We start from the raw sequence: 13,716 nt of genomic DNA, 5'->3' as shown, positions 1-13,716 counted from the left end.
TCTGATGAATGCATTGCTACACCCAGTGCCCCCAACCCTGCAGCATGCCACCGCCGACCCACAGCTTCGCCAGAGACTTCTGGACACTCAGGGGCAAGTCTGGGTCAGTCTCTCGTGGGGTCACTGTTCCTTTCTCCTGGGTCCTGGTGTGCGCAAGTTTCTGTTTGTGCCCTCAAGATTGTTTCCCCAGTCCTGTGTAAGTTCTGGCGGCTCCATGGTGGGGTTAATGGTGAGCTCCTCCAAGAGGGTTTATGCCATACCCAGGTATGCTGCACCCACAGCCTTGTCTAACTCAATAAAACAAAAGACACACCGTATAGGGCCACCCAAGATGGATGGGTCATGGTGGAGAGTTCTGACAAAACATGGTCCACTGGAGAAGGGAATAGCAAACCACTTCAGTATTCTTGCCTTGAGAACCCCATGAACAATATGAAAAGGCAAAAAGATAGGACACTGAAAGATGAACTCTCCAGGTGGGCAGGAGCCCAAAATGCTACTGGAGATCAGTAGAGAAATAACTCCAGAAAGAATGAAGAGACAGAGTCACAGCAAAAACAACACCCAGCTGTGGATGTGACCAGTGATGGAAGTAAAGTCCGATGCTGTAAACAGCAATAATGCATAGGAACCTGGAATGTTAGGTCCGTGAATCAAGGCAAATTGGAAGTTGTCAAACAGGAGATGGCAAGAGTGAACATCAACATTTTAGGGATCAGCAAACTTAAATGGACTAGAATGGGTGAATTTAACTCAGATGACCATTATATCTACTACTGTGGGCAAGAAAAAACAGAGGAGCCATCACAGTCAACAAAAGAGTCTGAAATGCAGTACTTGGATGCAGTCTCAAAAATGACAGAATGATCTGTTTGTTTCCAAGGCAATATCAATATCACAGTAATCCAAGTCTATGTCCCAACCAGTAATGCTGGAGAAGCTGAAGTTGCAGGGTTCTATGAAGACCTACAAGACCTTCTAGAACTAAAACACAAAAAAGATGTCCTTTTCATTATAGGGGACTGGAATGCAAAAGTAGGAAGTCAAGAAACACCTGGAGTAACAGGCAAATTTGGCCTTGGAACAGAATGAAGCAGGGCAAAGGCTAATAGAGTTTTGCCAACAGAACGCACTGGTCATAGCAAACACCCTCTTCCAACAGCACATGAAAAGACTCTACACATGGACATCACCAGATGATCAACACCAAAATCAGACTGATTATACTCTTTGCAGCCAAAGATGGAGAAGCTCTATACAGTTAGCAAAAATGAGACCGGGAGCTGACTGTGGCTCAGATCATGAACTCCTTACTGCCAAATTCAGACTTAAAATTAAGAAAATAAGGAAGACTACTAGACCATTCAGATATGACCTAAATCAAACCCTCACGATTATACAGTGGAAGTGATAAATAGATTCAAAGGATTAGATCTGTTAGAGTGTCTGAAGAACTATAGACGGAGGTGTGTGACATTGTACAGGAGGCAGGGATCAAGACCATCCCTAAGAAACAGAAATGCAAAAAGGCAAAAACAGTTGTCTGAGGAGGCCTTACAAATAACTGTGAAAAGAAGAGAAGCAAAAGGCAAAGGAGAAAAGGAAAGATATACCCATTTGAATGCAGAGTTCCAAAGAATAGCAAGGAGAGATAAGAAAGCCTTCCTCGGCGATCAATGCAAAGAAATAGAGGAAAACAACAGAATGGGAAACACTAGAGATCTCTTCAAGAAAATTAGAGATACCAAGGGAACATTTCATGAAAAGATGGGCTCAATAAAGGACAGGGATGGTATGGACCTAACAGAAGCAGAAGATATTAAGAAGAGGTGGCAGGAATACACAGAACTATACAAAAAAGATCTTCACGACCCAGATAATCACAATGGTGTGATCACTCACCTAGGCAGGAATACACAGAACTATACAAAAAAGATCTTCACGACCCAGATAACCACAATGGTGTGATCACTCACCTAGAGCCAGACATCCTGGAATGTGAAGTCAAGTAGGCCTTAGGAAGCATCACTATGAACAAAGCTAGTGGAGGTGATGGAATTCCAGTGGAGCTATTTCAAATCCTAAAAGATGATGCTGTGAAAGTACTTCACTCAATATGCCAGCAAATTTGAAAAACTCAGCAGTGGCCACAGGACTGGAAGAGGCCAGTTTTCATTCCAATCCCAAAGAAAGGCAATGCCAAAGAATGCTCAAACTACTGCACAATTGCACTCATCTCACACGCTAGCAAAGGAATGCTCAAAACCACTATGGTTTTTCCAGTAGTCATATATAGATGTGAGAGTTGGACTATAAAGAAAGCTGAGCACCAAAGAATTGATGCTTTTGAACTGTGGTGTTGGAGAAGACTCTTGAGAGTCCCTTGGACTGCAAGGAGAGCTAACCAGTCCATTCTAAAGGAAATCAGTCCTGAATATTCATTGGAAGGACTGATGTTGAAGCTGAAACTCCAATACTTTGGCCACCTGATGTGAAAAACTGACTCCTTGGAAAAGACCCTGATGCTCAGAAAGATTCAAAGTGGGCGGAGAAGGGGACGACAGAGGATGAGATGGTTGGTGGCATCATCGGCTCAATGGACATGACTTTGAGTAAACTCTGAGAGCTGCCTGATGGACAGGATGGCCTGGTGTGCTGCAGTCCATGGGGTCGCAAAGAGTCAGACACAACTGAGCGACTGAATGTTTTATTCCTTTTTGATGGAAAATTTTAGGAAAATAATTTACAGGATAGATAGCAATAAAAGCTTTAGTGTATAAACAAGTAAAGGACACTCAATACCTTAATCTTCCACATCTATCCTTTTCCTTTCTTAATGGCGTTGCCTTGGTTTATTTAGAGCCTTATGATTTCAATTGTAGACATTAACACGTCTTCTAATTAAATCTCCCTGCTTGTAAACTGGGATTTTTCCTATCCATCCCATACACTCTCATCAGATTGAACTTTTAAAATCATGACCATAACCCTATGGCAATGCAGTTTTCATACTTCCTATTATCTCGTCAACATTATTCCAATAATTCCCTGGCATTCAAAGCTCTCCATGATGAGGAAAGTCCGATTTACCTTACCTTTATAACTCTACGTTCTACTATCTTTTCGCATGTAGAACTGGTATAGTCATACACCACTGGTGGGCACATATGTAAGAGTATACATACACAGAAATATTTGAGGGCAATTTCATAATCTTTAAAACTATAAATATCCAGATCCTTTAATCTACCATTCGCCAACATTTCTGCTTCAACAAATTTATGCTAGGGACATCTGCACAAGATAGGCACATATAGGATATATTTAATGCAATACAATTTGTTAAAGAAAAAAGAAAAAAATTGAGAGGGAAACAAGCCAAATTCCTTGTAACAAGCTAGTGATTTATAAAAGTATGATACAGTTATATCATATGCAGCTACTGAAAAGAATAAGGTACCTGAAAGGGAAAGAGGTTCAAGATATGTTTCTAAGAGGAAAAAAAAAAGTTAAAAAAAAAAAACAGTGATGATTTTCAAAAAGTTGCCAAAAAATAGATGGTGTGAATGATGATGATGAGATGAGGTATTTGTTGTATATATAGTAAGAAGAAACTGATGAAATATCTTTGGAGAAAGAGATTATAGGAGGTTTACACTGCTTGTTGTCTACTCCAGATAGATAACATCTACTCCATAATGTTTGAATTTTCCCATAATGAGCATACTCATTTTTTTTAAATTGCCAAGATACTTTAAAATTTTTTAAAAAGCTAACATTGGGACTTCCCTGGTGGTCCAATGGTTAGGAATCCTCCTGCCAATTCAGGGGACATGGGTCCGATCCTAGGCTGGGAAGATTCCACATGATGCAGGGCAACTAAGCCTGTGCACCACAGCTACTGAGCCAGTGCCCTACTGCCTGCGCTCCACAACAAGAGAAGACACCACAATGAGAAGCCTGCGCACCTCAAAAAAGTAGCCCCCACTCTCTCCAACTAGAGAAAAGCCCGTGCAGCAACAAACACCCAGCGTGGCCAAATAAATAATAAAATAAAAAGGCAAGGCTACAAATACAAGAAAAACAAATTACTTACGGTTGTCATAAATTGGGTTGGAGACAACAGGAGGTAGAGCAGTTGTCAAATTACCATGTTCATCAGGGAGGAAAACTTGAAAACATAATCTCACCACGTTGAGGTCACAATCTTCAATATCAAGCAGCTGTTGTTCAGGGACTAAATAGTACATTTTTTAAAAAATAACAATATAGAATAGTCACATAGAACTAAAGCCCTGTTAAGTCCTCCTCCCTGCCCAATACAGCCAATAACCTTTAGTAGCATCTAAATCTGTACTAACAAAAATACAATGGTACACAATCTCAAGCCAGCCTTTTATGCTTTTCATCATATATTTCACTATCCATCATAATTCATAAGTAATGGCCATGGTCAGGGAGTAACTATCCCAGTCATCTGGTATTTAAAGCAGAACCCCAAAGTTGCATAAATCAAATTTTTACAAAAAATGGTTGTAGGTTTTATACAACAGAGACTAGGCATTCATTCACTAATTTAACAAATACGTATTTAGTTCAGTCATGCATTAAGGACTCTGCAAATTATCTCCAAAATCTGCATAAGAATTACTCCATTTTACAGATGAGGAACTGATTTTAAAGAAATGAAATCACATATCTAATGTATCACAGCTAAGAAGTGGCAGAGAAGAATTCAAAACTCAGGCCACTGAATCCAGAGCCTATGCTCTTAAAAACACTGAACCCTATTACAAAATTTTACATATGTGTTGCATAAAAATGACATACACAGGAAACATAGATCAATATTTTAGGGGTCAAATACAAGAGGATACTAGATGAGTTAAGTCAGCTAATTTCCTTAAGAAATTTTATGTGCAAACTTAACTTTCCTCAAAAGAAAAGCAAACAAAAAAAAAAAACGAAAAACCCACAGCAGGAAAATTTTACAGTTCTGAAAAAAAATTTTTAAACATGCTTTATAACATAATATGACAGTCTGTTAAACTGCTATTTAAAATAAATCTAGTTCCAAAGGAAAATATAACTGCCTTTTCAAAGAATACTATAAGGTGTAGCAATCAACTATAACTAACAGCCATGTTTATAAAAAGCATGAAATACATATATTAAATTATATGACAATTTTATTTTTCAAAAAGCATTGAAACTTGAAATATGAAATTTGAAAATGGTTAAAACCCAAATTCTTTATTCTCACAGTTAGCAATAATAAAAATGATAATACATTTTTGACTGTTTTTATGTAAACTATACTCAGTAGCTTTCATGATATTAAAAATTTTTCCACTGTCAGCATTCTTAAGCCTACAATTCCAAAGAGCCTACAAAAACATATCTGTACAACTAAAAGGTCAAATGTTATAATACAAACACCTGTATCACAGCAATCTCTGCTGGCACAATTAGGTAGGCAATGAGAGATCCACAGCATCAAAATAATTTTTTTAAACATTATAAATTTATAGTTTAAGGCAATATTTCTCAATTCCTAAGAGGAGTAATCAATACACACAAAAATAAATTAGAAAAGTGCTCTGACAAGTGCAAAAACAAACCTATGTGAATGGATAAACTAACTGTGACAGCTATGTAAAAAAAAAAGAACTATGAATATAAACACAAACATGTATGTATCTCAAAAATGTTACGTGAGCAAAAGGAACCAGATATAAAATATCTATCACATGCTTTCATTTGCATGAAAATTCTAGGAAAGATTAATTGATGACAAAAGAAAGCAAATAGCTGACTGGAGCCAGAGAGGGGAGAGGGAATTGACTGGGAGGTAGACAAATCTTGTAGTAACAGTGGAGGTAGTAGACATATTTCTCATCTTGACTACGGTGGTGTTACATACATCTGAGTGGATCCCACTGTATATAAATAAGACCTCAAGAAAACTTTAAAAATCTTTTAAAATAGTACATGGAGGAAAAATAAATTGGTTAATAAACCAGGAATGGGAATAAAGATATATTTATTATAAGTCAGGATCAAAGAAACCCAGAGAGGTAAGTTCAGGATAAGAGGCTTCCTGTTTTCCAGATATATCTTGCCAATTTAGAGGTAGCTAAGAGGATGAGAAATTGAGATGAGCTTTCAAAAGACTATAGATGAAAAATAAAGGAATGCAGGGTCTGCCAAAGATAGAAAATATGATAAATGCCCAGTGCTTTAGCTGGGGCTCTTGAGAAGTTAAACCCAGAGTAAGGGTGGACTGGATGGAAAGATACCAGACCTCACAGGGATAAAAGCCCAGCTTCAAATAACCTAAATCATTCACTAATTTTAGATGATCTCAGACTTCTAGTGTGACTAGCCACTTACCACAAGAAAGCCTTCTGAAGGGAGATTATATCCGAGACATCAAAACTTTGTGTATAAGGTGACTGGTGAAAGTGAAAGTTGCTTAGTTGTGTCTGATTTTTTATGACCCCATGGACTATACAGCCCATGGAATTCTCCAGGCCAGAATACTGTACTCTATTTTAAATAAGCAGGCATAAGAAGAAGTGAAAGTGAAAGTGTTAGTTGCTCAGTCATGTCTGACTCTTTTTGATCCCATGGACTGTAGCCCGCCAGGCTCCTCTGTCCATGGGATTCTCCAAGCAATAATGCTGGCGTGGGTAGCCATTCCCTTCTCCAGGGGATCTTCCCAACTCAGGGACTGAACCTGGGTCTCCTGCATCTCCTGCAGGTGGATTCTTTACCTCTGAGCCACCAGGGAAGCCCTGGCGTAAGCGACAAAGTAAATTTTTTTTTAAGACAAGGAAAGGAACATATAGAAACAGACCACAAACATTCCACATAATTAAGTTTTCAGACACATGACTTAAAATAACTATATTCAATATATTTAAGGAGTTAAAGATAATACTGAGAGTTCAGCAGAGTACTTGAAACTATTAGAAAAGGAACCAAGCAAAATTTAATAGAACTGAAAAACACAATAAACTGAAATTTAAAATGTCATCAAATTTATCAACTGTTTTATAGAAAACACTTCATGTCTTATCTTTTTATAGAAACCAAGGACTAAAATCTACAACATTTTATACTGAGGTTTATATATATAAATATATATAATTTTTTTTCTTTTATACCAAGAATTTTTAAAGTATTCATCTACACTGAAATCTAAGGCATTTGAAAGCTGATTTTTATAGATGGCGAGAGGCAAGGAATCCAACTTTCCTCAGCTTGATTTCTCAGCTATCAATATTTCCTCCCTTTCTCTTAATCTGACATGCTACCACTGTTGTTTGCTAAAGTTTCATATTTTCATAAGTCTGTTTCTGGGCTCTCAGTTTTACTCTACTGGTCATTTAGTCTATTGTTACCACAATACTACTTAATTAGTACTTCTTCATAATAAACCCCAATATCTCATAACTATTTCTTCATAATAAGTCCTAATAGCTGATAAGGTCAGTTTCTCATTGCTGTTCCTCTTCTATAAATTATCTTCCTTTTCCTGTTCAGAATCATATTATCATATTTATTGAAAATTCTTGTTGGGAGTTTGGAATTTCACTGACCCTATATATCAATTTGGTAAAAAATGCTATCTTATATTATTGATAATAGAGAACATGATATACCTCTCCATCTATCTAGGTGTTCTCATAATGGGCTTCCCTACTGACTCAGTGGTAAGGAATCCACCTGCCATTGCAGGAGATGTGGGTTTGATCCCTAGGTTGGGAAGATCCTCCGGAGAAGGAAATGGCAACCCACTTCAGTATTTTTGCCTGGGAAATCCCATGGACAGAAGAGCCTGGCAGGCTATTGTCCACCGGGTCACAAAAAGAATAGGACATACTTAGACGCTAAACAACAAAACAACAATTATCTCATAATAAAATTTTGAAATTTTCTCTAAAGAAATCTTGATCATGATTTCTTAGATCTGTTGCTAGGTGTCTTATATTTTCCGACAACGTTTCCTTTAATTATTTGCTGCTGTCCTATGGAAATGCAACCGACTTTTGTATGCTGATTTTATGTGCATTCACCCTTTCATTAATAAAGGTATTAATAGTTTCTGTACCCTTTTGCATTCTCACTGTAAATAATAGCTTCCAATAGCTGGTTTTATTTCCTCAGTTGTGACTAGATCTCTGTGCACTGGTTACAATCTCCACTACAGTGCGAAAAGAAGCAGCAAGAGTGCACATCCTTTTCTCATTCCTAACTTCAGAGTGAATGCTTCCATTTCCTCCACTTAGACAATGTTTACTGTAGGCTTTTTAATACAAACATAGCATAATACAAAAGGCCTTATTTAAAAAATTCTGCAATGTGAAAAATGATAGTTGCCAATCTAACAAAAGTAAGCATGAGACTAATCAAATTCTCTTAAATTTCTCTTAAACTAGTTTAAAATTTCTCTTTATACCTTATCAAAAGGATAAATACAAGGTAACAATTATTCTCCTTAAGCCACCTTATAAATAAATGTCACTCAGTCTTAGGAGCAGTGTATATGCAGTAAGAATTTTATTTTTATCAAAGAGATATGATCATGATTTCTTCTGAAAGTAGGGATTAAAATTTTTAAATCAATTATAACACCTACTAGCAAAAGAGATGTGACTTTTCCAATATTCTAATTATTGCTAAATATTACTAAAATTTAAAAAGTGACTAATGGGGCAAAAATATACAGTACATAGATTAACAATTTTAAGAGCTATGTCTCATTTAAGGAAGAAAAACAAAGCTTAGTGATAATTCATTAAATTTCTGTTACTTAAAATATATAGATATAATACAGTAAAAGCTAACATTTAAGTGCTTGTGTGCCAGGCAAAAGGTAAATGGTCACAGCAATCTACCATTCATTACTTATTCTTTCAACATATTTACTGGGTTTTTATTATGTGCTACACACTAAAACAAATGCCAAATAGAGATATGAAAAGACAGTGCCTGCCCTTAATGAGATTAGTGTCTGGATGAGAAACAGGTATATAAGCTAAAACTATATAATGTAATAACATGAAAAGTGTTATAATGGGAGTATGTTCAAGGCATATGCCTTTATACTGAAGGCATATAAGAAGTGTCCCAAGTTCTGCACAGGGTAATAAAGAAGGCTTTCTAAAATGATTGCAATGAAGAAAGGATAACAAAGTACACAAACGCTTTTTCTTCCTTCTTGCTTTTTAAGCTTTAAGTTGTGAGGAAAGGCTCTTATTTTCTTGTATTTAACCACACTTTAGAGAGGAGAATCTATTAGAGACTATCTGTCTTTTTAAACTGCATTCCCTTTCAGACTACCAATATAAAATTATCCTCCCAAACTTAACTGTAAAATAGTCTTTGTGCTCCCCTAACAACTCAATGGCACCCCACTCCAGTACTCTTGCCTAGAAAATCCCATGGATGGAGGAGCCTGGTGGGCTACAGTCCATGGGGTAGCACAGAGTCGGACACGACTGAGCGACTTCACTTTTACTTTTCACTTTCATGCAGTGGAGAGGGAAATGGCAACCCACTCTAGTGTTCTTGCCTGGAGAATCCCAGGGACAGGGGAGCATGGTGGGATGCTGTCTATGGGGTCGCACAGAGTCAGACATGACTGAAGCGACTTAGCAGCAGCAGCACCAGCAGCAGCAACAACTCAGTGTCCTCTGTACATGAAAAACAGTATAAAGTAACTAATAAAAGTAACAGAATTGCGAATTCTTTATTGTAAAAATCTTATAGCTTTAATCACTGAATATTAGAATTCCTTATATGTCATTACATAGCCAGAAAGTGATAGCTAAAATTTTTTTCCCTGCTTTTGCAGTAAGAGTCCCCCATGAAGTCTCTCTTTTTTTTCTTTTTGGTGCCAGCTAAATGAACATAGTTAAAATTTGCTATCAGTGCCCTTAATTAAATTCCTCCATCTAATTTAGACTTTAGCACATATTAGATAATTTGAACTGGTATTTTACATGAAGCCTCAAGTTTAATACTACTTAACTACTGTATGTCCCTTTCTGCAAGAGAGAGCTACTATTTTAAAGAACTAATAGCAAGAAAGAATTCACCTTAAACATCCTAGATATACACAAAAGCAAAAACCATTTTTAATAGTCTTTGTATTTTCACATACTTGATCTTTAGGAAATGGACTGTCATAATCAGATTGTCTATAGACCAGAATTGGTAGATCCCATTCAGCTAAACATTTTCAATTCCACTGTTTCTAAATATCATAAATATGTAACACAAAGTCAGATACTAATCTTGTAATTCTTTATCAGTAGAATCTTCCTGTGTTAAGTGATACATCTATTTTAAAAAGTGTCAGTTCAGCTTGGCAAATTCCTACACAAGTGGTAGAATTTACTGGTATATTCTGAAAATAACACAGAATAAACAACCAAGAAAGGGTAACTCTACATTTGAGTTCACATTACTTCCATTAGTTTTTAGTGTTTTGAGTTCTTTCAAGGGGATTAGATATTATACGTTTTGCTTAATATTAGAAATGCACATTCTAGGTTTTATTTCAATAGTCTAGGAAAAACAATAAAACACAGAATATTTATTTCTATTACAAAAACCACATCAGAATAGAGAATGAGGTGACTCTAACCATTCTATTTAAATTTATAACTCATCCCCCTAACTACAGATTCCGGGCTCCTTACACTGCTGTTTTTATCCTTTAGTACTTCTAGCTGTCTAATAAATTATATGTGTGTATGGCTGCTCAGCCATTCAATCATGTCTGACTCTACAACCCTAAGGCCTGTAGCCCAGCAGGCTACTTTGTCCATAAAACTTTGCGGGCAAGAATACTGGAGTGGGTTGTCATTTCCTACTCCAGGGGATCTTCCCTACACAGGGACTGAACCCATTATCTCTTGCACCTCCTGCACTGGTAGGCAGATTCTTTACCACTGTACCACCTGGGCTTCCCAATAAATTATATACTTATTTATTAAGTTTAATTGTTAACTCCTAGTCTCTCTCCCTAGAATATAAGTTATTCAAAGGCAGGAATTTCTATCTGTTCTATTCACTGACTTATCCTGAGCACCAAGAACAACCTGGGACTATAAGGATAAAATAAGGTAAAAATCTGTCAAAGGAATGAATGCATAAGTAGTTAAGATGAGTAACCTACTGTATACAGGGAGAAAACACACTGCCTGAAGGTACTTGGCTGTAAAGATAAATATCTAATATAACAGTAACACAAATACATTGTTTATGTGCCAAAGTCAAATATAAATAAGTTCCATTAGAGACACTGTCTACAATAAGCATGAAATCATCTCAGAAGACAACTGAATGACCTAATAGGTATCATAAAGCTTTTTTGTGATCAATTGCTAAGTGAATGGTATAATTAAGGGAATAGGACTTTGGGCTCAAGAGAACTGAAAAGGCATTTCAGATAAGGAAAGCAAAGGAAAGCAATTTGAGTATTTTTAGTAGACAAGTACAAGCAAAGCATGTTCATTCAGTTATTTATTTATTCTGTCAACATATTTTAATTATGTTTCTTCTGTGTATCTGACACTGGTCCAGGTACCAGAGATGCACAGAAGAACGGTTCCTACCTTTCAGAGTCTCACAATTTTGTGAGGAAGAAACATATAAATAAATTTATAGCAAACAGTGTTAGAAATATAAACAGCACTTTGGGGAAACAGATAACTTCGCTCCAAGAAGGTCACAGAAAGCATGAAAGAAGTGTCCCTTAAATTTGAGGGATGAGCAGAAAGAATTTACCAGACAGATTAAAGCATTTCATGCAAGCAACTGCAAACAGAAGAGCACTGAGGCAAAAGATGATACCTAGAGATGATGCTGGAATGGAAAACAAGGATCAGAATATAAAGGGCTTTAAATGCTATGCTTGAGAAACTCAATCTAGCCAGTATATCAGAGTTCCTCAAAGTATGGTCCATGGATTACCAGCATTAGAATCATCTAGGGCAGAAATTTCTGAATTGTACTTTGAGACCCAGTAGAGTACATCATGAGAAACGCTGGGCCGGAAGAAGCACAAGCTGGAATCAAGATTGCCGGGAGAAATATCAATAACCACAGAGATGCAGATGACACCACCCTTATGGAAGAAACTGAAAAGGAACTAAAAAGCCTCTTGATGAAAGTGAAAGAGGAAAGTGAAAAAGTTGGCTTAAAGCTCAACATTCAGAAAACGAAGATCATGGCATCTGGTCCCATCACTTGATGGGAAATAGATGGGGAAACAGTGGAAACAGTGTCAGACTATTTTGGGGGGCTCCAAAATCTCTGAAGATGGTGATTACAGGCATGAAATTAAAAGACGCTTACTCCTTGGAAGAAAAGTTATGACCAATTTAGATAGCATATTCAAAAGCAGAGACATTACTTTGCCAACAAAGGTCCGTCTAGTCAAGGCCATGGTTTTTCCTGTGGTCATGTATGGATGTGAGAGTTGAACTGTGAAGAAAGCTGAGTGCAGAAGAATTGAAGCTTTTGAACTGTGGTGTTGGAGAAGACTCTTGAGAGTCCCTGGACTGCAAGGAGATCCAACCAGTCCATTCTAAAGGAGATCAGTCCTGGGTGTTCTTTGGAAGGAATGATGCTAAAGCTGAAACTCCAGTCCTCTGGCCACCTCATGTGAAGAGTTGACTCACTGGAAAAGACTCTGATGCTGGGAGGGATTGGGGGCAGGAGGAGAAGGGGACGACAGAGGATGAGATGGCTGGATGGCATCACCAACTCGATGCACATGAGTCTGAGTGAACTCCGGGAGTTGGTGATGGACAGACAGGGAGGCCTGGTGTGCTGCAATTCATGGGGTCGCAAAGAGTCAGACACGACTGAACGACTGAACTGAACTGAACTGAGTTCTAAAATTAATTTAGTGGGTTAACTAAGCTTCTTCTTAAAAAAAAAAAAAGAAAAGAAATGGAACAGAACAGAACAGATGGAGGGCGTATTGCTTGTACTAAGAGTTCAGGGCCACTGGTCATAAAATTAATTTACTGGGTTGGACATGCTTTTTCTATTTAAAAAAATACAATAAAATGGAAAGGAATAGATTAGACAGTATATTACACGAAGTAACAATATTGCTTTTTTTTTTAATCTATGTGTGTATCTATTGAGTAGAGAAATAAAATCTGTTTCTTAATGTGAGTTGTAGTTAAGAAACATGGATCTAGATGTTTTCTTAAAATGCAGCACTCAAGGCCCCACACCAGACTATCAAATTAGGGGAAAATGTGGCCTGGATTCTACATTTTTAGCAAGTACTAAGAGGGTGCTACGCACATTCAAATTGAGAGTCACTGATGAAGATGATGTGGAGCCACTGAAGGATAATAAGCACAATTCTGAAATGATTGATACTGGTTTCACAAGAATATTTCTGGACGTAGAATGTACAAACTGCCTGGAGGGTGATCAAGACCAATGGTGGTGAGAACAGAGAAGGTTGACTGAGAACTGGTCAGGGTAAGTGAACAAAACAGTTTTTTTGGAATAGAGTTAACAGTGGAAGAGAAGGTAGGAAACATATGTTGGAGCTACATGTAGAAAATTTCCAATTTAAGGCCATTTAATTTTTAGACTATTTAAGGAACCACTGGAACTTTTTAATCATAGTAATATGCTAAAGCATTGTTCTAAGATTATTTTAATGAGGGCAGG

At 37.1% G+C, this 13,716-nt stretch overlaps 1 protein-coding gene across 1 annotated transcript in view; it reads right to left on the bottom strand.

Annotated features, from left to right (window-relative positions):
* The window catches only part of REL (REL proto-oncogene, NF-kB subunit), a 36,664-nt gene that overhangs the window by 3,472 nt on the left and 19,476 nt on the right, over positions 1-13,716 (bottom strand). The window contains exon 5 of the mRNA XM_052648239.1: positions 4,097-4,237. Coding sequence (XP_052504199.1) covers positions 4,097-4,237 — 141 coding nt within the window. The remainder of the gene's footprint in view (positions 1-4,096; positions 4,238-13,716) is intronic.

This window comes from Budorcas taxicolor, chromosome 11, assembly GCF_023091745.1.
Source record: "Budorcas taxicolor isolate Tak-1 chromosome 11, Takin1.1, whole genome shotgun sequence".
Lineage (NCBI taxonomy): Eukaryota > Metazoa > Chordata > Mammalia > Artiodactyla > Bovidae > Budorcas > Budorcas taxicolor.
This window is presented reverse-complemented; position numbering and strand designations above follow the sequence as displayed.